At 37.3% G+C, this 23,444-nt stretch overlaps 1 protein-coding gene across 1 annotated transcript in view; it reads left to right on the plus strand.

Annotated features, from left to right (window-relative positions):
* Window positions 1-23,444, plus strand: part of GUCY1A2 (guanylate cyclase 1 soluble subunit alpha 2) — a 485,319-nt gene that overhangs the window by 149,563 nt on the left and 312,312 nt on the right. Inside the window, exon 4 of the mRNA XM_060399261.1 lies at window positions 19,031-19,746. Coding sequence (XP_060255244.1) covers window positions 19,031-19,746 — 716 coding nt within the window. The remainder of the gene's footprint in view (window positions 1-19,030; window positions 19,747-23,444) is intronic.

Raw genomic sequence — 23,444 nt, forward strand, 5'->3', positions numbered from 1 at the left:
GAGGTTATTGATATTTCTCCCAGCAATCTTGATTCCAGCTTGTGCTTCATCCACCCGCATTTTGCATAATATACTCTGCATAGAAGTTAAATAAGCAGGGTGACAATATACAGCCCTGATGTACTCGTTTCCCAATTTGGAACCAGTCTGTTGTTTCATGTCCAGTTCTAACTGTTGTTTCTTGACCTGCATACAGATTTCTCAGGAGGCAGGTAAGGTGGTCTGGTATTCCCATCTCTTAAAGAATTTTCACAGTTTGTTGTAATCCACACAGTCAAAGGCTTTGGAGTAGTCAATAAAGCAGAAGTAGAGTTTTTTTTTTGGAACTCTCTTGCTCTTTCACATGTAACGACGAAGTCATTCAAAATTTGGAAAGTAGTATGTCTAAAGTCATTGCAGATGGTTACTGCAGCTATGAAAATAAAAGACTCTTGCTCCTTGCAAGAAAAGCTATTGGGGCTGGTGCATGGGGATGACCCAGAAAGATGTTATGGGGAGGGAGGTGGGAGGGGGGTTCATGTTTGGGAATGCATGTAAGAATTAAAGATTTTAAAATTTAAAAAATAAAAAACTAAAATAAAAAAAATAAAAAAAAATAAAAAGCAGAGACATTGTGTTGCTTAAAGAGCTCCATATTGTGAAAGATATGGTGTTTGCAGTAGTCATGCATATCAATAACCTCAGATATGCAGATGACATCACCCTTATGGCAGAAAGTGAAGAGGAACTCAAAAGCCTCTTGATGAAAGTGAAAGAGGAGAGTGAAAAAGTTGGCTTAAAGCCCAACATTCAAAAAATGAAGATCATGGCATCTGGTCCCATCACTTCATGGGAAATAGATGGGGAAACAGCGGAAACAGTGTCAGACTTTATTTTGGGGGGCTCCAAAATCACTGCAGATGGTGACTGCAGCCATGAAATTAAAAGACACTTACTCCTTGGAAGAAAAGTTATGACCAACCCAGATAGCATATTGAAAAGCAGAGGCATTACTTTGCCAACAAAGGTCTGTCTAGTCAAGGCTCTGGTTTTCCAGTGGTCATGTGTGGATGTGAGAGTTGGACTGTGAAGAAGGCTGAGCGCCAAAGAATTGATGCTTTTGAACTGTGGTATTGGAGAAGACTCTTGAGAGTCCCTTGGACTGCAAGGAGATCCAACCAGTCCGTTCTGAAGATCAGCCCTGGGTGTTCTTTGGAAAGAATGATGCTAAAGCTGAAACTCCAGTACTTTGGCCACCTCATGCGAAAAGTTGACTCATTGGAAAAGACTCTGATGGTGGGAGGGATTGGGTGCAGGAGGAAAGGGGAACAACAGAGGATGAGATGGCTGGATGGCATCACCGACTCGATAGACGTGAGCTTGAGTAAACTCCGGGAGTTGGTGATGGACAGGGAGGCCTGGCGTGCTGCAATTCATGGGGTCACAAAGAGTCGGACACGACTCAGTGACTGAATTTAACTAAACTGTATGGACATGAGAGTTGGACCGTTAAGAAAGCTGAGCGCTAAAGTATGGATGCTTTTGAACTGTAGTGTTGGAGAAGACTCTTAAGTGTCCCTTGGACTGCAAGAAGATCAAACCAGTCAACCCTAAAGGAAATCAGTCTTGAATATTCACTGGAAGGGCTGATGCTGAAGCTGAAGCTCCAGTACTTTGGCCACCTGATGCAAAGTGTTGGCTCATTGGAAAAGACCCTGATTCTGGGAATGATTGAAGGCAGAGGAGAAGGAGACAGAGATGGTTGCATGGCATCACTGACTCCATGGACATGAGTCTTATCAAATTTGGGAGATTGTGAAGGACAGGGAAGCTTGGTGTGCTGCAGTCCATGGAGTCGCAAAAAGTTGGACATGACTGAGTGTCTGAACAACAACATGGAACTCAATATAAAAAAATAAACATCCCAATCCAAAAATGGGTTGAAGACCTAAAGTGGCAACTCTCCGAAGAGTACAAACAGATGACCAATACACACATGCAAAGATGCTCAACATCAGTAATTATTAAAGAAATTCAAATGAAAACTGCAATGAATTATCACCTTACACCTCTTGGAATGGTCATCGTCAAAAAAAAATCTGTAATGAATAATTGAGAGGGTCTGGAGAAAAGGAAATTCTCTTCCATTGTTGGTTGGAATGTAAATTGATACAGATACCATATAGAGTAGCATGGAGGTTTCTCAAGAACTAAAAGTAATCCCACTGCTGGGCATGTACCCTAAGAAAACAATATTTCAGCACGATGTGTGTACCCCACTCTTAATTGCAGCACTGCTTACAATAATAACCAAGACATGGAAACAACCCAAGTTGTTGCCAACAGATTAATTGATAAAGAAGTGATATAAATATACAAAGGAATATTACTCAGCCATAAAAAAGAATGAAGTTGGGCAATTAGTAGAGATGTGGATGGACTTAGAGTCTGTTCTACAAAGTAAAATATGTCAGAAAGAGAAAAAAATATCATATTTTAATGCATATAAGCGGAATCTAGAGAAGTTGTACAGATGAACCTATTTCGAAGATAAGAATAGAGATGCAGACATGCAGAATAGACATGTGGACGCAAGGTGGTAAGGGAATGATGGGACAAATTAGGAGTAGCTACGGGTTGACATATATGCACTATAATGTGTAAAGCAGATATCTAGTGGGACATTGCTCTAGAGAACAGAGAACTCAGCTGCATGCTTTTGTGGTGACCTGGATGGGTGGGATGAGGGTGTGGGAAGAAGGTCGAAAAGGGAGGGAATATGTGTATCCATCGGAGAAGGCAATGGTGACCCACTCCAGTGTTCTTGTCTGGAGAATCCCAGGGACAGAGGAGCCTGATGGGCTGCCATCTATGGGGTCGCACAGAGTTCGACATGACTGAAGCGACTTAGCAGCAGCAGTGGCAGCAGCAGCAGCATGGGTATACGTATTTCTGATTCACTTCATTGTACAGCAGAAACTAATGCAATGTTGTAAGCCAGTTATACTCCAATAATAATAATAATAATAAAAAAGAATGTCAGGGGAGATACACCATATGCACACACACTCATACACACACACATGCACGCACATTTATATTTTTACTAAAATATAATTGTGTTCTATACAATATTCTGACAGTTTTAACAGCTTTTTATTGTGAAATATCACATATATCTTTAGGTCTTTTTGTGTATATATTTGCCAGTTCTGGGTAGGGCATACATAATTTTCTTCTAGATTTTCCTCTACAACATTTATTGTTTTTTTTTAAATTTTAAACTTTTAATTGATCTTAAATTTTATTTTTTTCAGTGCTGTGAGATGGTATTTAATATTTAGTTCTTTAGATGGCTAATGCCATTTAGTAAATTTACCATTCTTTCTCCATTGATTTAAAACGCTAGTTTGTGATATGTTAAAAATTATATACACAGATTTGCTTTTGAATTCTTCCTTTTGACCTAATAATCTCTTTGTTTCTATAGAAATAAACATTTTTATTATAGTGCATTTTATTTATTCCAATATCTGATTCTTCTTTAGTAGTCCTATTCATGAATTTTTGGCTATAGGCATTTATTCCTTTATGGTAATCAGTAATTTTAAGATTTACTGTATTAATAAAATTTACTGTATTAAATGTATTCTTATGATTTCTATAGCTTTCATTGCTGCTTTGAATAGGCTGTTTTCACATTTCTACTTCTTGGTCTTTACTGCTAATATAAAAACAGCTATAGATTCTCTATATTCAGCTACTTACAATGGTTACTTATTAGTTCTAGTAGGTGTTATTTCTTATAAAATAATGTTTTTTGACAAAAATGCAAGAAAGAGCGTTGAAATTAAAAGACTTTCTAGGTTTTCTAAGTGTACATTATTTATTAGCAAAAACAGATGATTTTAATTGTTTCTTATATCTCATAGCATTTGCTGGAACCTCCAAGATAATACTGACGAACACTTGTGGTAACAAGCTTATTTGCCCATTTCTGATTTTATCTGGAATGTTCTTCTGATTTTTGAATAGCAGCATTTATTATATTTGGGCAGTTTCCTTATATCCCTGTTTTGCTCAAAATTTTTATTGGAACTGTTAAGTTTCAGAATTTTCAGAATTTACTGATAAAACAATATTTTCTCAGTTTTATAAATACCATAGTTTATTATGCCTATAGATTCTTTATTATTGGGCTTCCCTGGTGGCTTAGGTGATAAAGCGTCTGTCTGTAATGCAGGAGACCCGGTTCGATCCCTGGGTTGGAAAGATCCCCTGGAGAAGAAAATGGCAGCCCACTCCAGTACTCTTGCCTGGAAAATCCCATGGATGGAGGCGCCTGGTAGGCTACAGTTCATGGGGTCACAAAGAGTTGGACATGACTGAGCGAACTGTTAAGTTTCAGACTTTTCAGAATCTACTGATAAAACAATATTATTTTCTCAGTTTTATGCCATAGTTTATTATGCCTATAGATTCTTTAATATTAAACTATTTTTTCATTTGTGATATGAGTACTACTTGGTAATGAAGCATCATTCTTTTTTAGATCGTTAAACTCTATTTGCTGCTATTTTATTAATATCAAATATTCATAAGAGAATATGAATACTGTATCAGTTCAGTTCAGTTCAGTCGCGTCTGACTCTTTGTGACCCCATGAATCGCAGCACTCCAGGCCTCCCTGTCCATCACCATCTCCGGGAGTTCACTCAGACTCACGTCCATCGAGTCCGTGATGCCATCCAGCCATCTCATCCTCTGATATCCCCTTCTCCTCCTGCCCCCAATCCCTCCCAGCATCAGAGTCTTTTCCAATGAGTCAACTCTTTGCATGAGGTGGCCGAAGTACTGGAGCTTCAGCTTTAGCATCATTCCTTCCAAAGAAAGGCTGATCTCCTTCAGAATGGACAGGTTGGATCTCCTTGCAGTCCAAGGGACTCTCAAGAGTCTTCTCCAACACCATACTTCAAAAGCATCAATTCTTCGGTGCTCAGCCTTCTTCACAGTCCAACTCTCACATCCATACGTGACCACAGGAAAAACCATAGCCTTGACTAGATGGACCTTAGTCAGCAAAGTAATGTCTCTGCTTTTGAGTATGCTATCTAGGTTGGTCATAACTTTTCTTCCAAGGAGTAAGCTTCTTTTAATTTCATGGCTGCAATCACCATCTGCAGTGATTTTGGAGCTCAAAAAAACAAAGTCTGACACTGTTTCCACTGTTTCCCCATCTATTTATTTATCTATTTATTTATCCCCTATTATTTATTTTATTTATATATTCCCCATCTATTTCTAGTGATGGGACCAGATGCCATGATCTTTGTTTTCTGAATGTGGAGCTTTAAGCCAACTTTTTCACTCTCCTCTTTCACTTTCTTTCTTTTTTTTTTTTTTAAATTTTAGTTTTTTATTTTTTAAATTTTAAAATCTTTAATTCTTACGTGCATTCCCAAACATGAACCCCCCTCCCACCTCCCTCCCCATAACAACTTTCTGGGTCATCCCCATGCACCAACCCCAAGCATGCTGCATCCTGCGTCAGACATAGACTGGCGATTCAATTCACATGATAGTATACATGATCAAGAGGCTTTTTAGCTCCTCTTCACTTTCTGCCATAAGGGTGGTATCATCTGCATATCTGAGGTTATTGATATTTCTCCCTGCAATCTTTATTCCAGCTTGTGATTCATCCAGTCCAGTGTTTCTCATGATGTACTCTGCATAGAAGTTAAATAAGCAGGGTGACAGTATACAGCCTTGATGTACTCCTTTTCCTATTTGGAACCAGTCTGTTGTTCCATGCCCAGTTCTAACTGTTGCTTCCTGACCTGCATCCAGATTTCTCAAGAGGCAGGTCAGGTGGTCTGGTATTCCCATCTCTCTCAGAATTTTCCATAGTTTATTGTGATCCATACAGCCAAAGGCTTTGGCATAGTCAATAAAGCAGAAATAGACCTACACTTAAATATATGATATATGCTGTGTTCTTTGGAGAGGGAAAGAAATGCTACACATGCAATAAAGAAAGAAATTCCCCTAAAATAGTAGAAACTTTCTGTTTAACTAATGCTTCGTAACCTTATATTAACTTTCATTGATAAGAATATTTCTTTTTTACTATTATCGCAACAGTTTTACTTATTTTTTTTTTAGTTTTTTATTTTTTAAATTTTAAAATCTTTAATTCTTACATGCATTCCCAAACATCAACCCCCCTCCCACCTCCCCTCCCCATAACATCTTTCTGGGTCATCCCCATGCACCAGCCCCAAGCATGCTGCATCCTGCGTCAGACATAGACTGGCGATTCAATTCACATGATAGTATACATGTTAGAATGTCATTCTTCCAAATCATCCCACCCTCTCCCTCTCCCTCTGAGTCCAAAAAGTCCGTTATACACATCTGTGTCTCTTTCCCTGTCTTGCATACAGGGTCGTCATTGCCATCTTCCTAAATTCCATATATATGTGTTAGTATACCATATTGGTGTTTTTCTTTCTGGCTTACTTCACTCTGTATAATCGGCTCCAGTTTCATCCATCTCATCAGAACTGATTCAAATGAATTCTTTTTAACGGCTGAGTAATACTCCATTGTGTATATGTCCCACAGCTTTCTTATCCATTCATCTGCTGATGGACATCTAGGTTGTTTCCATGTCCTGGCTATTATAAACAGTGCTGCGATGAACATTGGGGTACATGTGTCTCTTTCAATTCTGGTTTCTCGGTGTGTATGCCCAGCAGTGGGATTGCTGGGTCATACGGTAGTTCTATTTGCAATTTTTTAAGGAATCTCCACACTGTTCTCCATAGTGGCTGTACTAGTTTGCATTCCCACCAACAGTGTAGGAGGGTTCCCTTTTCTCCACACCCTCTCCAGCATTTATTGCTTGCAGATTTTTGGATCGCAGCCATTCTGACTGGTGTGAAGTGGTACCTCATTGTGGTTTTGATTTGCATTTCTGTAATAATGAGTGATGTTGAGCATCTTTTCATGTGTTTGTTAGCCATCCGTATGTCTTCTTTGGAGAAATGTCTATTTAGTTCTTTTTTTTTTTTTTTTTTTTAGTTTTTTTTTTTTTAAATTTTAAAATCTTTAATTCTTACATGTATTCCCAAACATGAACCCCCCTCCCACCTCCCTCCCCATAACATCTTTCTGGGTCATCCCCATGCACCAGCCCCAAGCATGCTGCATCCTGCGTCAGACATAGACTGGCGATTCAATTCACATGATTGTATACATGTTAGAATGTCATTCTCCCAAATCATCCCACCCTCTCCCTCTCCCTCTGAGTCCAAGAGTCCGTTATACACATCTGTGTCTCTTTCCCTGTCTTGCAAACAGAGTCGTCATTGCCATCTTCCTAAATTCCATATATATGTGTTAGTATACTGTATTGGTGTTTTTCTTTCTGGCTTACTTCACTCGTATAATCGGCTCCAGTTTCATCCATCTCATCAGAACTGATTCAAATGAATTCTTTTTAACCGCTGAGTAATACTCCATTGTGTATATGTACCACAGCTTTCTTATCCATTCATCTGCTGATGGACATCTAGGTTGTTTCCATGTCCTGGCTATTATAAACAGTGCTGCGATGAACATTGGGGTACATGTGTCTCTTTCAATTCTGGTTTCTCGGTGTGTATGCCCAGCAGTGGGATTGCTGGGTCATACGGTAGTTCTATTTGCAATTTTTTAAGGAATCTCCACACTGTTCTCCATAGTGGCTGTACTAGTTTGCATTCCCACCAACAGTGTAAGAGGGTTCCCTTTTCTCCACACCCTCTCCAGCATTTATTGCTTGCCGATTTTTGGATCGCAGCCATTCTGACTGGTGTGAAGTGGTACCTCATTGTGGTTTTGATTTGCATTTCTCTAATAATGAATGATGTTGAGCATCTTTTCATGTGTTTGTTAGCCATCCGTATGTCTTCTTTGGAGAAATGTCTATTTAGTTCTTTGGCCCATTTTTTGGTAGGGTCGTTTATTTTTCTGGAGTTGAGCTGCAGAAGTTGCTTGTATATTTTTGAGATGAGTTGTTTGTCAGTTGCTTCATTTGCTATTATTTTCTCCCATTCAGAAGGCTGTCTTTTCACCTTGCTTATATTTTCCTTTGTTGTGCAGAAGCTTTTAATTTTAATTAGATCCCATTTGTTTATTTTTGCTTTTATTTCCAGAATTCTGGGAGGTGGATCATAGAGGATCCTGCTGTGATTTATGTCTGAGAGTGTTTTGCCTATGTTCTCCTCTAGGAGTTTTATAGTTTCTGATCTTACATTTAGATCTTTAATCCATTTTGAGTTTATTTTTGTGTGTGGTGTTAGAAAGTGATCTAGTTTCATTCTTTTACAAGTGTTTGACCAGTTTTCCCAGCACCACTTGTTAAAGAGATTGTCTTTACTCCATTGTATATTCTTGCCTCCTTTGTCAAAGATAAGGTGTCCATATGTGTGTGGATTTATCTCTGGGCTTTCTATTTTGTTCCATTGATCTATATGTCTGTCTTTGTGCCAGTACCATACTGTCTTGATGACTGTGGCTTTATAGTAGAGCCTGAAGTCAGGTAAGTTGATTCCTCCAGTTCCATTCTTCTTTCTCAAGATTGCTTTGGCTATTCGAGGTTTTTTGTATTTCCATACAAATCTTGAAATTATTTGTTCTAGTTCTGTGAAAAATGTGCCTGGTAGCTTGATAGGGATTGCATTGAATTTGTAAATTGCTTTGGGTAGTATACTCATTTTCACTATATTGATTCTTCCAATCCATGAACATGGTATATTTCTCCATCTATTAGTGTCCTCTTTGATTTCTTTCATCAGTGTTTTATAGTTTTCTATATATAGGTCTTTAGTTTCTTTAGGTAGATATATTCCTAAGTATTTTATTCTTTTCGTTGCAATGGTGAATGGAATTGTTTCCTTAATTTCTTTTTCTACTTTCTCATTATTCGTGTATAGGAATGCAAGGGATTTCTGTGTGTTGATTGTATATCCTGCAACTTTACTATATTCATTGATGAGCTCTAGTAATTTTCTGGTGGAGTCTTTAGGGTTTTCCATGTAGAGGATCATGTCATCTGCAAACAGTGAGAGTTTTACTTCTTCTTTTCCAATTTGGATTCCTTTTATTTCTTTTTCTGCTCTGATTGCTGTGGCCAAAACTTCCAGAACTATGTTGAATAGTAGCGGTGAAAGTGGACACCCTTGTCTTGTTCCTGACTTTAGGGGAAATGCTTTCAATTTTTCACCATTGAGGATAATGTTTGCTGTGGGTTTGTCGTAGACAGCTTTTATTATGTTGAGGTATGTTCCTTCTATTCCTGCTTTCTGGAGAGTTTTTATCATAAATGGATGTTGAATTTTGTCAAAGGCCTTCTCTGCATCTATTGAGATAATCATATGGTTTTTATTTTTCAATTTGTTAATGTGGTGAATTACATTGATTGATTTGCGGATATTGAAGAATCCTTGCATCCCTGGGATAAAGCCCACTTGGTCATGGTGTATGATCTTTTTAATGTGTTGTTGGATTCTGATTGCTAGAATTTTGTTGAGGATTTTTGCATCTATGTTCATCAGAGATATTGGCCTGTAGTTTTCTTTTTTTGTGACATCTTTGTCAGGTTTTGGTATTAGGGTGATGGTGGCCTCATAGAATGAGTTTGGAAGTTTACCTTCCTCTGCAATTTTCTGGAAGAGTTTGAGGAGGATAGGTGTTAGCTCTTCTCGAAATTTTTGGTAGAATTCAGCTGTGAAGCCGTCTGGACCTGGGCTTTTGTTTGCTGGAAGATTTCTGATTACAGTATCAATTTCCGTGCTTGTGATGGGTCTGTTAAGATTTTCTATTTCTTCCTGGTTCAGTTTTGGAAAATTGTACTTTTCTAAGAATTTGTCCATTTCTTCCACGTTGTCCATTTTATTGGCATACAACTGCTGATAGTAGTCTCTTATGATCCTTTGTATTTCTGTGTTGTCTGTTGTGATCTCTCCATTTTCATTTCTAATTTTATTGATTTGATTTTTCTCTCTTTGCTTCTTGATGAGTCTGGCTAATGGTTTGTCAATTTTATTTATCCTTTCAAAGAACCAGCTTTTGGCTTTGTTGATTTTTGCTATGGTCTCTTTTGTTTCTTTTGCATTTATTTCTTCCCTAATTTTTAAGATTTCTTTCCTTCTACTCACTCTGGGGTTCTCCAACTCTTCCTTTTCTAGTTGCTTTAGTTGTAGAGTTAGGTTATTTATTTGACTTTTTTCTTGTTTCTTGAGGTATGCCTGTATTGCTATGAACTTTCCTCTTAGCACTGCTTTTATAGTGTCCCACAGGTTTTGGGTTGTTGTGTTTTCATTTTCATTAGTTTCTATGCATATTTTGATTTCTTTTTTGATTTCTTCTGTGATTTGTTGGTTATTCAGAAGTGTGTTGTTCAACCTCCATATGTTGGAATTTTTAATAGTTTTTCTCCTGTAATTGAGATATAATCTTAACACATTATGGTCAGAAAAGATGCTTGGAATGATTTCGATTTTCTTGAATTTATCAAGTTTAGATTTATGGCCCAGGATGTGATCTATCCTGGAGAAGGTTCCATGAGCACTTGAAAAAAAGGTGAAATTCGTTGTTTTGGGGTGAAATGTCCTATAGATATCAATTAGGTCTAACTGATCTAATGTATCATTTAAAGTTTGCGTTTCTTTGTTAATTTTCTGTTTAGCTGATCTGTCCATAGGTGTGAGTGGGGTATTAAAGTCTCCCACTATTATTGTGTTATTGTTAATTTCCCCTTTCATACTTGTTAGCATTTGTCTTACATATTGTGGTGCTCCTATATTGGGTGCATATATATTTATAATTGTTATATCTTCTTCTTGGATTGTTCCTTTGATCATTATGTAGTGGCCTTCTTTGTCTCTTTTCACAGCCTTTGTTTTAAAGTCTATTTTATCGGATATGAGTATTGCCACTCCTGCTTTCTTTTGGTCTCTATTCGCGTGGTATATCTTTTTCCAGCCCTTCACTTTCAGTCTGTATGTGACACATATTAATCAAATTAACAAAGATCAAACACAAAGAACAAATATTAAAAGCAGCAAGGGAAAAACAACAAATAATTCACAAGGGGATTCCCATAAGGATAACAGCTGATCTGTCAATAGAAACTCTTCAGGCCAGGAGGGAATGGCAAGACATACTTAAAGTGATGAAAGACAATAACCTACAGCCCAGATTACTGTACCCAGCAAGGATCTCATTCAAATACGAAGGAGAAATCAAAAGCTTTACAGACAAGCAAAAGCTGAGAGAATTCAGCACCACCAAACCAGCTCTCCAACAAATTCTAAAGGATATCCTCTAGACAGGAAACACGAAAGGGTGTATAAACCCGAACCCAAAACAATAAAGTAAATGGCAACGGGATCATACTTATCAATAATTACCTTAAACGTAAATGGGTTGAACGCCCCAACCAAAAGACAAAGACTGGCCGAATGGATACAAAAACAAGACCCCTCTATATGCTGCTTACAAGAGACCCACCTCAAAACAGTTTTACTTATTTAATATTAAGTACTGGTGGGCTGCAGTCCATGGGGTCACTAGAGTCGGGCATGACTGAGTGACTTCACCTTCACTTTTCACTTTCATGCATTGGAGAAGGAAATGGCAACCCACTCCAGTATTCTTGCCTGGAGAATCCCAGGGACGAGGGAGCCTGGTGGGCTGCGGTCTATGGTGTCGCACAGAATCGACATGACTGAAGCGACTTAGCAGCAGTAGCAGCAACAGCACTCAAGTGAAAAGTTTTTATCCCACCTCACCAAGGTGCAAATGACTGTATTGATAGCTCAGATTCAAAACAGTTTCCTTAAAATTACACTTTAGGCAATGAGATTCATTTTGTCTTTCTTTGTTATTATTTAGACATATATAATCAGTTCAGTTCAGTTTAGTTGCTCAGTTGAGTCTGACTCTTTGAGACATCATGGAGTGCAGCACACCAGGCTAACCTGTCCATCACCAACTCCCAGAGCTTGCTCAAACTCATGTCCATGGAGTTGATGATGCCATCCAGCCATTTCATCCTCTGTCGACCCCTTCTCCTCCTGCCTTCAATCTTTCCCAGCATCAGGGTCTTTTTCAATGAGTCACTTCTTTGCATCTGGTGGCCAAAGTATTAGAGTTTCAGGCTCAGCATCAGTCCTTCCAGTGAATATTCAGGACTGATTTCCTTTAGGGTGGACTGGTTGCATCTCCTTGCAGTCCAAGGGACTCTCAAGAGTCTTCTCCAACACCACAATTCTAAAGCATCAATTCTTCAGTGCTCAGCTTTCTTTATAGTCCAACTCTCACATCCATACATGACTATGGAAAAACCATAGCTTTGACTAGACAGACCTTTGTTGCAAAGTAATGTCTCTGCATTTTAATATGCTATTGACGTTTGTCATAGCTTTTCTTCCAAAGAGCAAGCATCAAGCATATTTAATTATAGGGCTTCCCTGGTGGCTCAGATAGAATCTGCATGCAATGAGGGAGACCTGGGTTTGATCCCTGGGTTTGGAAGATCTCCTGGAGAAGGGAAGGGCTACCCACTCCAGTATTCTGGTCTGGAGAATTCCATGGACTGTATAGTTCATGGGGTCAGAAACAGTTTGACATGTCTGAGACATATATGATATTTCCCCTTAAACTCTGGGATGTAGAGACTTATTTATTTGTAAATTGTCATGGCACTAGAGTTATATTCTTAAAAAGTGTCATCTGGGTCTCAAACATAGTTGAAAATTGTCTTATTGTCTTGCTAGATAAAATAATTTTTCTTGACAAATACTGTAAGCTGTCACTTGTATGTGGAATCTAAAAAGCCAAACTCATATAGAGAGTAGAATGGTGGTTACCAGGGGACTAGGGGAAATGGGGAGTTATTCTAAGTTCCAGTTAGAAGGTGACTAAGTTTTGGAGATCTAATGCATTTCATTTCGATTATAGTTAACAATTTTGCATTATACATTAAAAGTTAAGCGCAGATTTTAAATATTCTCACCTCAAAAAGAAGAAATTGTAGTTATATGAAATGACAAAGGTTCAAACTGATGGTACAGTGCTAATCATTTTGCAGTATTTAAGTGTATCAAATCAACACTTTGTAGACCTTAAACTTGCACCATGTTATATATCTCAATAAAGTTGGAAAAGTTGTTTAAGAAGATAGTTATTTCCTTAAAACGTTGAAATCTGTTGAACTTGAAATACAGTTGTGGTATCATCTTCATAATGGCAGGAAGCAAAGAGGAACATAACTAAAGAGCCTCTTGATGAGGGGTAAGAGAAGAGTGAAAAAGCTGGCTTAAAATGAAACTTTTAAGAAACTAAGACCATGGCATCCAATCCATTACTTCATGGCAAATAGATGCGGAAAAAGTAGAAACAGAGGCAGAGTTTATTTTCTTGGGCTCAAAAAATCATTTCCAGGCTTCCCAGGTGGCACCAGTGTTAAGAACCCATCTGCCAATGCAGGAGACACAAGAGACATGGGTTTGATCCCTGGGTCAGGAAGATCCCCTGAAGGAAATGGCAGCCGACTCCAGTATTCTTGCCTGGAGAAGCCCATGGACAGAGGAGCCTGGTAGGCTATAGTCCATATTGTCACAAAGAGGGACACAACTGAAGCAACTGTTAAGTTGGATATGACTGAAATGACATACACACACACAGATCACTGGATGGTGACTGCAGCCATGAAATTAAAAGACACTTGCTGCTTGGAAGAAAAGGTATGACAAACCTAGACAGTGTATTAAAAAAATAGAGACACTACTTTGCCAACAAAAGTCCATATAGTCACAGCTATGGTTTTTCCAGTAATTATGTATGGATGTGAGTGTTGGACTGTAAATAAGTCTGAGCACTAAAGAATTGATGCTTTCAAATTGTGGTTCTGGAGAAGACTCTTGAGAGACCCTTAGACTCCAAGAAGATAAAATCAGTAAATCCTAAAGGAGATCAACCCTGAATGTTCTTTGGAAAGACTGATGTTGAAGCTGAAACTCCAATACTTCGGCCACCTGATGTGAAGAGCCAACTGATTGGAAAAGATCTTGAGGCTGGAAAAGACTGAGGGCAGGAGGAGAAGGGGGTGACAGAGGATGAGATGGTTGGATGGCATCACTGACTCATGGACATGGGTTTGAGAAAGCTCTGGGAGATGGTGGAGGACAGGGAAGCCTGGTGTGCTGCAATCGATGGGTTTGCAAAGAGTTGGACACAACTTAGCAATTGAACAATAACAACAAAAGTCAGGCAGAATGCTAGGCATTGATGATATATCAATGAGCAAGACATGCAATTTTTTCTGCCATGCAAATGTTTTACTCATTTAATATTGTACACAATATCACAGATTATTACACATCATCTAGTATTAGACAGACTTCACTTTGAGACCTGGGTCTGTTACCTACAATTGTATGAACATGGTCAAGTTAATTAGCATTCCTTGCCTTTAAAATGAGAGGCATTAAAAGTATCCACTCGATGGGAGTTTTTAAAAGTATTAATCTATAAAAATATTTGGCATACCACTTGGCACTAATTTCTCCATTCTTACTGGAACTGCCTAATTCAATGAATATAATCTTATAAAGATTTTGCAGCATTTCTTTGCTATCTTTGACTCTACTCCTTTCACTCTGAAGTCCAGCTTCTACACTGCTGATTAATTAGCAACTCATCCCACTCTTTTTCATTTCCCCAACCATTTCACACTTACTGCTTGCCCTCCCCTGACTATGCTGGGCTCTTCCACCTCCCTGCTTCATTCATATTTCATTACCATCTGTCTTTTAGAGTTCTTGTTCTCTCCCTGTTGGCCTTCTGAACACATACTTTTTCTACAAATTGCTTGTCAAACTCTATCTCCCTGGGGAGAAAGTCAGACGTTCACTTTCTCCATATTTCCATAGCTCCTGTGTGCCTCTGTTACAGTCCAGTTATTTGTAACTTAATTATCTGTGGGGGCCCATGAGATAAAAGACTATGTTTTGACTTGGTATCCTTTGGTGTGGCACAACTGTAGCTTGATTCTAGATGAACATTTAGTTTCTATGAATGAATGCTTAGTCACCCTGTGTTAGGCATTATGCTGGTGATAGTATGCAGTTATGTATGCCCTAAGAGGTACACAATGTGAAGTTGGATGAGGAACATAAGATTCATGCCATGAATGAACGTACTATTTCATTTACAATTAAAGGATGTCAGATTTAGCCTATTCATTGTTTTGAAGAGAAAAATTAATAGTAATTTAAAATTCTTGGAACTTCCCTGATGGTCCAGTGGTTAAAAATCTATCTTGCAATGCAGGGGATGTGTGTTTGATCCCACATGACATGGGGTAGGTAACTAAAGGTACCGCAACTACTGAGCCTACGTTCTGCAGTGAAAGATCCTGTGTGCCGCAACTATGACCTGACACAGCCAAATAAATAATGTTTTTAAAAAATATTCTTTCAACTTACCTGCTAGTGAAAACAGTTTCATTGTAAGTTTTGCCCCTTTAAGGAATGTATTTTTACATACCCAAATTTCAAACTGTCCTAGCTTCTTGTGATAAAAGTAGATGAGCATTATCTCTATGTTTCAAGTGATTTACTATAATTAGAGGGTTTGCATCAATCATGAGTGGAATCTTGCATGTGACACTGAACTAAACTACTTGCTCTGTGCTTTCTAAATTTTGAAATGTTTAATGTAGACATCTTGGGCATTGGATCATAGCATATTTGCAAAAGCTGAAGTGATCATTCCTTAGTTTTAATTTTTCAAATTGTAAGAATTTTTTTTCTTTTATCAGCTTGCACAGTTTAACAAGTGTGAAACCAAAAATATTTATTAGTTTATTTAATATGGTGGTGTGTATAGAATTTCTATGTATAGTATTTGCATATAGTATTCAAAATAATTTAATTTTTCTTTATTGATACAAGTCACTTTAGCACAATGGTAGTCCTTAACATTATCATTTGAGTCTTAACCATTGTATCTTAAGTTCAGACGTGCTTTTTAGAGCAGCAAGAATTTCAAGTTCATAGACTGTTGTGCTTATAAAGTAGTTTTTAATTTGTTGCCTCCGATGAATTATACTTACTCGTTATTTTCTGGATGATTTTGGGTGACTATGGCATTGGAAATAGGACATAAGCTTACTGTATTTTATCTGTGTTCTTAACAATTGTGAGAGTATTTTTAATGTTATGAAAGATGCAAGTTAGAAGAAATTCTCATTTTCTCACCCGTGTATGAAGACCCTAAGTCCTTTTAAGATGCAAATCTTCAAAATATAGAAGAAAGCCTTGGGATATTTTCAGTGGTGCATGGAGTTTTGTTGTTCAGCAATGTAGTGAGATTATAAGAATTTTATTTACTCTGAATTTCATATTTAATGAGAATTAAATACTAAATAAGAAGATCAAACCAGTCAGTCCTAAAGGAAATCAACCCTGAATATTCATTGAAAGAACTAATGCTGAAGCTAAAGCTCCACTACTTTGGCCATGTAATGCGAAGAGCTGACTCGTTAGAAAAGACCCTGATGTTGGGAAAGACTGAAGGCAAGAGAAGGGGATGACAGAGGAGGAGATGGTTGGATGGCATCACCAACTCAATGAACGTGAGTTTGAGCATGTTCCAGGAGATGGTGAAGGACAGGGAAGACTGGCATGCTGCAGTCCATGGGGTCACAAAGAGTTGGACATGACTGAGTGACTGAATAACAACAAGAAATTAATAATTAAAAAAATAATAACAACAGTGAATATTGTCATTAAAGGAATGTAAGTTTAATTTGTATTAGAATTTTTTAGTTACAGTATAGTGGTGATGATGTAAGGATTTTATATAGGAAGAAGTTTTAGGGAAGGGCATTTCAGACAGCTGGTAATCCAACCAGGAGATAATGGTTTATAATCCAAGAGAGAAGAGAGATTTAGGAGGAAGAGGAGATGAACACTGTCAAACTAAAGGGGAAAAAAGCAACCAAAGTTAAATAAGATAAGGACAAAATGTAATCCAATTAGCTAATTGGATTAGCTAATTACAAAAGCAGTTTCAATGGAGCAGTTGGAGAAGGAACCAAATTTCAGTGAATATCATCTATCTTGTTTTCTTTCTTTCACACTTAAGAACTAGACAGAAAATTGCTATTATTACCATTTCTGACTGGCATTATTGTTAGTGAATATAACATATGTTGAAGTTCAGTCTTGTAACATGACAATATGAGAAGGGTGGTGATGTTTCAATCCTAGCAGGTGACTTTCTCAGCTTCTGTCAAATCTATTAAACTAAAATATATGTGAAATACTAATAAAGATACTGCTTTTAGCTTAGACTTTCTACTTCTCATTTTACATTGATTTTAAGAACTTCTTTGTCAGACCAACCTCTTAACTTGGCTCCCACAATATTTAGACTCTATAGTAAGATCTCAAAAATATATCATATATTTGGACTATGTTTTATTTTTTAACAATGTTACTGACTCTGTCTTATCCCCCCACTTCTAGATGGGGAGAACTTATAGGGAATAGCGCACTAAGCCATAGGCAACATAGACTGGCTTGCATTCTAACCGGACACTAGCAAAGGGACCTGTCTTTTCCTGTCAGATTTTTGGGACCTCCTTATAAGATGAGATAGATAAGAAACAAAATATGAGTATATGTAAACAACATATAACTGATTTCAGCCAAAGTCAAAGGAGAAGCAATAGGGTAACTCTACAAAGAAGGTTTATTTACGATACAAACTCAACTCTTTCATCTGTGTGGTGTTCTTTCTCAGGGCGGATCTTACTATTGATAGATCATATATGATCCTGCTTGAAATTACTATATAATGCATTGTGTATATTTATTTATCACTATAATTCCATTATTAAAAGGTAGATTTCCTTTTGCCATGGCATCTGGGAATAAGTATGAATGGAGAAAACTTAACAAAGACTTTTAACTCTGGTCAGATTCCTATTCCAGGGTTGTCTGCTTTCATTTTTGTGAATGAAGGAATGAATGCAGATCATTCCACAGTTTTAATTCCTTGTTTTGTCTCTTCATTCCTGGGGTCTAGATGACCTGCATGGTTTTTTTTTGAGATTACTATTGTAACTTAAGCAATTCTGTCTGTTCAAGATAACCTGGTGCTTGTCTCTGCTTGTGTACCATAGAGTCCCTCTCTGGTTATATTTCCCATTTAACAAATGAATTGTGATAATTAATAATATTGAATGGATATAATAGCATCTTAAAATTATTCAATGGTGAGGGAAATTGCTAAGTAAAATATAATATTCATGGTAATTACAGCGAATGGGATATAATATTGAAAAACAGCTAGATTAGCAGGTTTTAAGAAGATCATGCTCCAGGGGTTAAGGGGACCCAGGAATGAATAGGTGGAGCACAACAGATTTTAGGGCAGCAAAACTACTCTGCATGATACTAAAATGGTGGGCACATATTATCACACATTTGTCTAAACTCAAGGATATATAACATCAAGAGTGAATCCTAATGTAAACCATGAACTTTGGATGATAATGTTATATAAATATAGGTTCATTGATTGTAACAAATGTACCACTGTAGTGTACAATATCAGTAGTTTCCAAGGGAGGAGGTTGTGTCCGGGAAGTGAACGGGAGTACGTGGACAATATATTCAACTAAGTTTTCCTATGTATCTAAAACTACTCTAAAAATAGTATATTTAAAATTAAACAACAACAAAATGTTTATGCTCATTAACATCTTAGAAGCATCCAGAAGATGAACTGAAATTTACTTTCTCTAAATCAAAATGAATGACTTAACGTATTGGGGAAATTTGTGTACCCAAGGGGACTGCTTCTCTTGCTTTGGTCACTAGCTACTCTTCTGATAAACATTTAAAAAGCTATAAATTCAATTACTTAAAAAAATAAATTCAATTACTTGTATTATATCTTATTAACATTTGCTTCCATTTACCTCTAGGTTTGAAGTTTGAGGAAATCCAAGAAAGATTTGGTGAGGAGTTCTTTAATATATGCTTTGATGACAATGAGAGAGTCCTTCGAGCTGTAGGTGGCACATTGCAGGACTTTTTTAATGGCTTTGATGCTTTGTTGGAACATATTAGAACTTCTTTTGGAAAACAGGCCACTCTAGAGTCACCATCATTCCTATGCAAAGAGCTCCCAGAAGGTACTCTTATACTCCACTACTTCCACCCTCACCACATTGTGGGGTTTGCAATGCTTGGAATGATTAAGGCTGCAGGAAAGAAGATCTATCGGCTGGATGTGGAAGTGAACCAGGTCGCTGAGAAACTGTGCTCCGATGGTTCAAACCCAGGCAATTGTAATGGCCTCGCTTTCCTTATCAGACTATGTGAAAATGCTAATATCACGAAGAACCTTCCTCAGGGAACATCCCAAGTTCCTGCAGACCTCAGAATTAGCATCAACACCTTCTGCAGAGCCTTCCCTTTTCACTTGATGTTTGACCCCCACATGTCAGTCCTTCAGCTGGGGGAAGGCCTAAGGAAGCAGCTCCGATGTGACACTCACAAAGTGCTCAAGTTTGAGGACTGCTTTGAGATCATTTCTCCGAAGGTTAATGCCACCTTCGAAAGGGTTCTGCTGCGCCTCTCCACCCCATTTGTGATTAGGACCAAGCCTGAGGCTTCTAGCACTGAGAATAAAGACAAGGTAAGTGGCCATGTTGATATGGGTGAAAGGAACTGCGAGATTTCATACTTCTTTTAGTATATTACATGCTGGCAGTACTTATAATTATTTAGGCAAGAGAACCTAGAGTGCCATTTAGAAAATTACTGGTTTCTGGATATGTATAAAAAGACTTGACCCTATTCCCAGCTGTTTTGCATATTGTCTGCCTCTTTCATTAATCTATTTCATCACACAAAAAGCAGACATTTATTATTACTAGCCATAGTAATTACAAAAATGATAGGATTTACTAAAGACCTGATATTATAAATCCGCGAATATTTCCACTGATTGAGTCAAGCTCTGAGAGAAATAGTAAGACTCACTTCAACATTGTGGGAATTGCTTGCCTTATCCTTAAATAAATACAAGTAAAAGCTAGCTACACTTTGAATATGTTATGTTCTAAATTTCACAACCTAGGAACTCTGGTTTACATCCTATTTTTCTTAATATGCAGAACAATATATTAAGTGACTATATCAAAACTTCTAATTAAATTTTAGTGTTGAAAATAGGCATTTCTTTAGAACATTTTCACTCCTTGAGAGAATACACTGGAATTATTCTATTTTTTAAATTTAAGGAATATTAAAGCTGTGATTTTTGCTTTCTAGAAGTACAGTATTTGGCTGGGAGGGATTGAAGCATTTTGAGCCTTAAAATTGAAGGTAATATTATCGAAAATGTGCTTGAAGTAAAATATATTGTTGTCAATGTTGATTGCTTTATATATTTTATAGATTTTAGAACAATCAATTCAATTTTAAGTTACTGCTTCAAGTCCCCCCCCTATATTTCATCTGGCTTGTATGTCTATTTAATTTGTATATCACAGTAAGAAATAGACAAAATGAGATGATGACTCAAATGTCAAGGCCCCCTGCAAGTTCCAATAATAAGAAACTGCTCATTAAGAAGATCCAATTATAATTTAAATATGTTAGTAGCTGTTTAAAAATAAACTAGCAAGAGACAGCATTTTTATTTAAAATAGGGATAGCAATCCCTTGTTCTGTTTACATTTCTGCTTATTCACCTGGGTTTGCTAGAATGAGACATTCAAGAGGCTACAGTTAGTCCAAACGAAATTATAGTCAATAAAGTTATGACACGGAATCTTAACCAGATGAGTGATATTTTTCAGTTATTTTAGTGTCAAAATTATAGTTTTCTAAAACATGAAAAGAAGAAAATCAGAATTAAAAATTATGATCCTGTTGATAAATTTGGCCTTGATTCATGATTTTTTTTCTGTAATTGCTGGCCTTGTTAATAGTTGTCTGAAGTTTCCAGTTTTATATTGGACTTTTATAAGAAAGTGCTATTTTTCAACAGTGTAAGATATTTAGTCTTTAGTCTACAGTGAAGGCTTTCTTTGGAATGTAACTATTTTAGCTATGCACATACTACCAATTATCTACCACCCCCTTCCATCAAAAAGAAAAACAACAACAACAACAACAAAAAAAAACAAGAGCTAATCATAAGCTGAATGACGGTAAATCATTTTCAGAGTGAACTGTATTGCTTTCACTAAACCATGATCTTTGTCGTTTTGTGTTGTCAGTTAGGGTTAACTATGTAGCTAGAGGCAGAATACTCCTGTGAGCAATTTGGTGAGGTAGTCATCATCTTAGTTTCGGAGAATTTATATCTTTATTCTGCAGTAATAAGGTCCAAAGACATGTGTTGATTACCAGAAGCAAGAATGTCACTGAGGGGCATCAAATAGATTTCCAAAGAGAGGCAAAGGGGAATCTGATTTTCGACCAGGAAGAGCTCAATCTGTTATTAAGATTAAGTTAAATATTCCCTGACAAATTAGGCTGCCTATCTTAGAGAGTTATTTGAAAAGATTAAATGATATAATCCATGTAAAATTCTTATATCCTTGGCTTCAGGGTTAAGTGTTGATTAAATGCTCATTATTATTAATTCTACCATTGTTATAATTATTGTTCCTTTCCTTTTGTAATATTCCTTCTATCCATTCACCTCTCTTCTTGCCTTATGGAAGTAAGTACTGGAGATCAGTAGGTTGAGTAATTTTGGGGAAGTACCAGGTCTGCCTAACATCATCATGAAGTATGATTTGGGTTTATCTTAATAATGACTAGAAGACTATTTGTCACAAATTCTATAGGATTGTTGTTTGAGTCTGTTTTTTATTTACAGATTATCATTATTTTAAAGTCCCTAGCTTTCTTTCTTTTTCTTTCAAATTTATTATTTTATTGAAGGATAATTGCTTCACAGAATTTTGTTGTTTTCTGTCAAACCTCAACATGAGTCAGCCATGGGTATACATATATCCCTCCCTTTTGAACCTCCCTCCCATCGTACTCCCCATCCCACCCTTCTAGGTTGACACAGAACACGTGTTTGAGTTTCCTGAGTCATGCATCAAATTTCCATTGGCTATTTTACATATGCTAATATAAGATTCCATGTTACTCTTTCCATACATATCACCCTATCATCCCCTTTCCCTATGTCCATAAGTCTATTATCTATGTCTGTTTCACCATTGCTACCCTGTTAATAAATTCTTCAGTACCATTTTTTCTAGATTCTGTATATATATGTTAGAATACAATATTTATCTTTCTCTTTTTGACTCACTTCACTTTGTATAATAGGTTCTAGGTTCATCCACCTCATTAGAACTGACTCAAATGCATTCCTTTTTATGGCTGAGTAATATTCCATTGTGTTTATGTACCACAACGTCTTTATCCATTCATCTGTCGATGGCTATCTAGGATGCTTCCATGTTCTAGGTATTGTAAACAGTGCTGCAGTGAACAATGGGATACACGTGTCTTTTTCAATTTTGGTTTCCTCTGGGTATTTGCCTAGGAGTGGGATTGCTGTGTCATATGGTGGTTTTATTCCTAGCTTTTTAAGGAATCTCCATACCATCTTCTGGGCTTCCCTTATAGCTCAGCCGGTAAAAAATATACCTGCAATGCAGGAGACCTGGGTTCAATTCCTGGATCAGGAAGATCCATGGAGAAGGAAATGGCAACCCACTCCAGTATTCTTGCCTGGAAAATCCCATGGACAGAGGAGCCTGGCAGGCTATAGTCCATGGGGTCGCAAGAGTTGGACACGACTTAGAGACTAAACCACTACCACCATACCATCTTCCATAGTGGCTGTGTCAATTTACATTCCCACCAACAGTGCAAGAGTGTTCCATTTTCTCCACACCCTCACCAGCATTTATTGTTTGCAGACTTTTTGAGATGGCCATTCCGACTGGTGTGAGGTGATACCTCATTGAAGTTTTGATTTGCATTTCTCTAATAATGTGAGATGTTGAGCATCTTTTCATGAGTTTGTTAGCCATCTGTATGTCTTCTTTGGAGAAATGTCTGTTTAGGTCTTCTGCCCCCTTTTTGATTGGATTGTTTGTTTTTCTGGTATTGAGTTGTATGAGCTGCTTGTATATTTTGGACATTAATCCTTTGTCAGTTGTTTCAGTTGCTTTTATTTTCTCTCATTCTGAGGGTTGTCTTTTCACCTTGCTTATAGTTTCCTTTGCTGTGCAAAAGTTTTTAAGTTTAATCAGGTCCCACTTGTTTACTTTGGTCTTTATTTCCATTACTCAAGGAGGTGGATCATAGAGGGTGGGTCTTGCTATGATTTATGTCATCAAGTGTTCTGCCTAT

Source organism: Ovis aries, chromosome 15 (assembly GCF_016772045.2).
Source record: "Ovis aries strain OAR_USU_Benz2616 breed Rambouillet chromosome 15, ARS-UI_Ramb_v3.0, whole genome shotgun sequence".
In the NCBI taxonomy this organism is placed as follows: domain Eukaryota; kingdom Metazoa; phylum Chordata; class Mammalia; order Artiodactyla; family Bovidae; genus Ovis; species Ovis aries.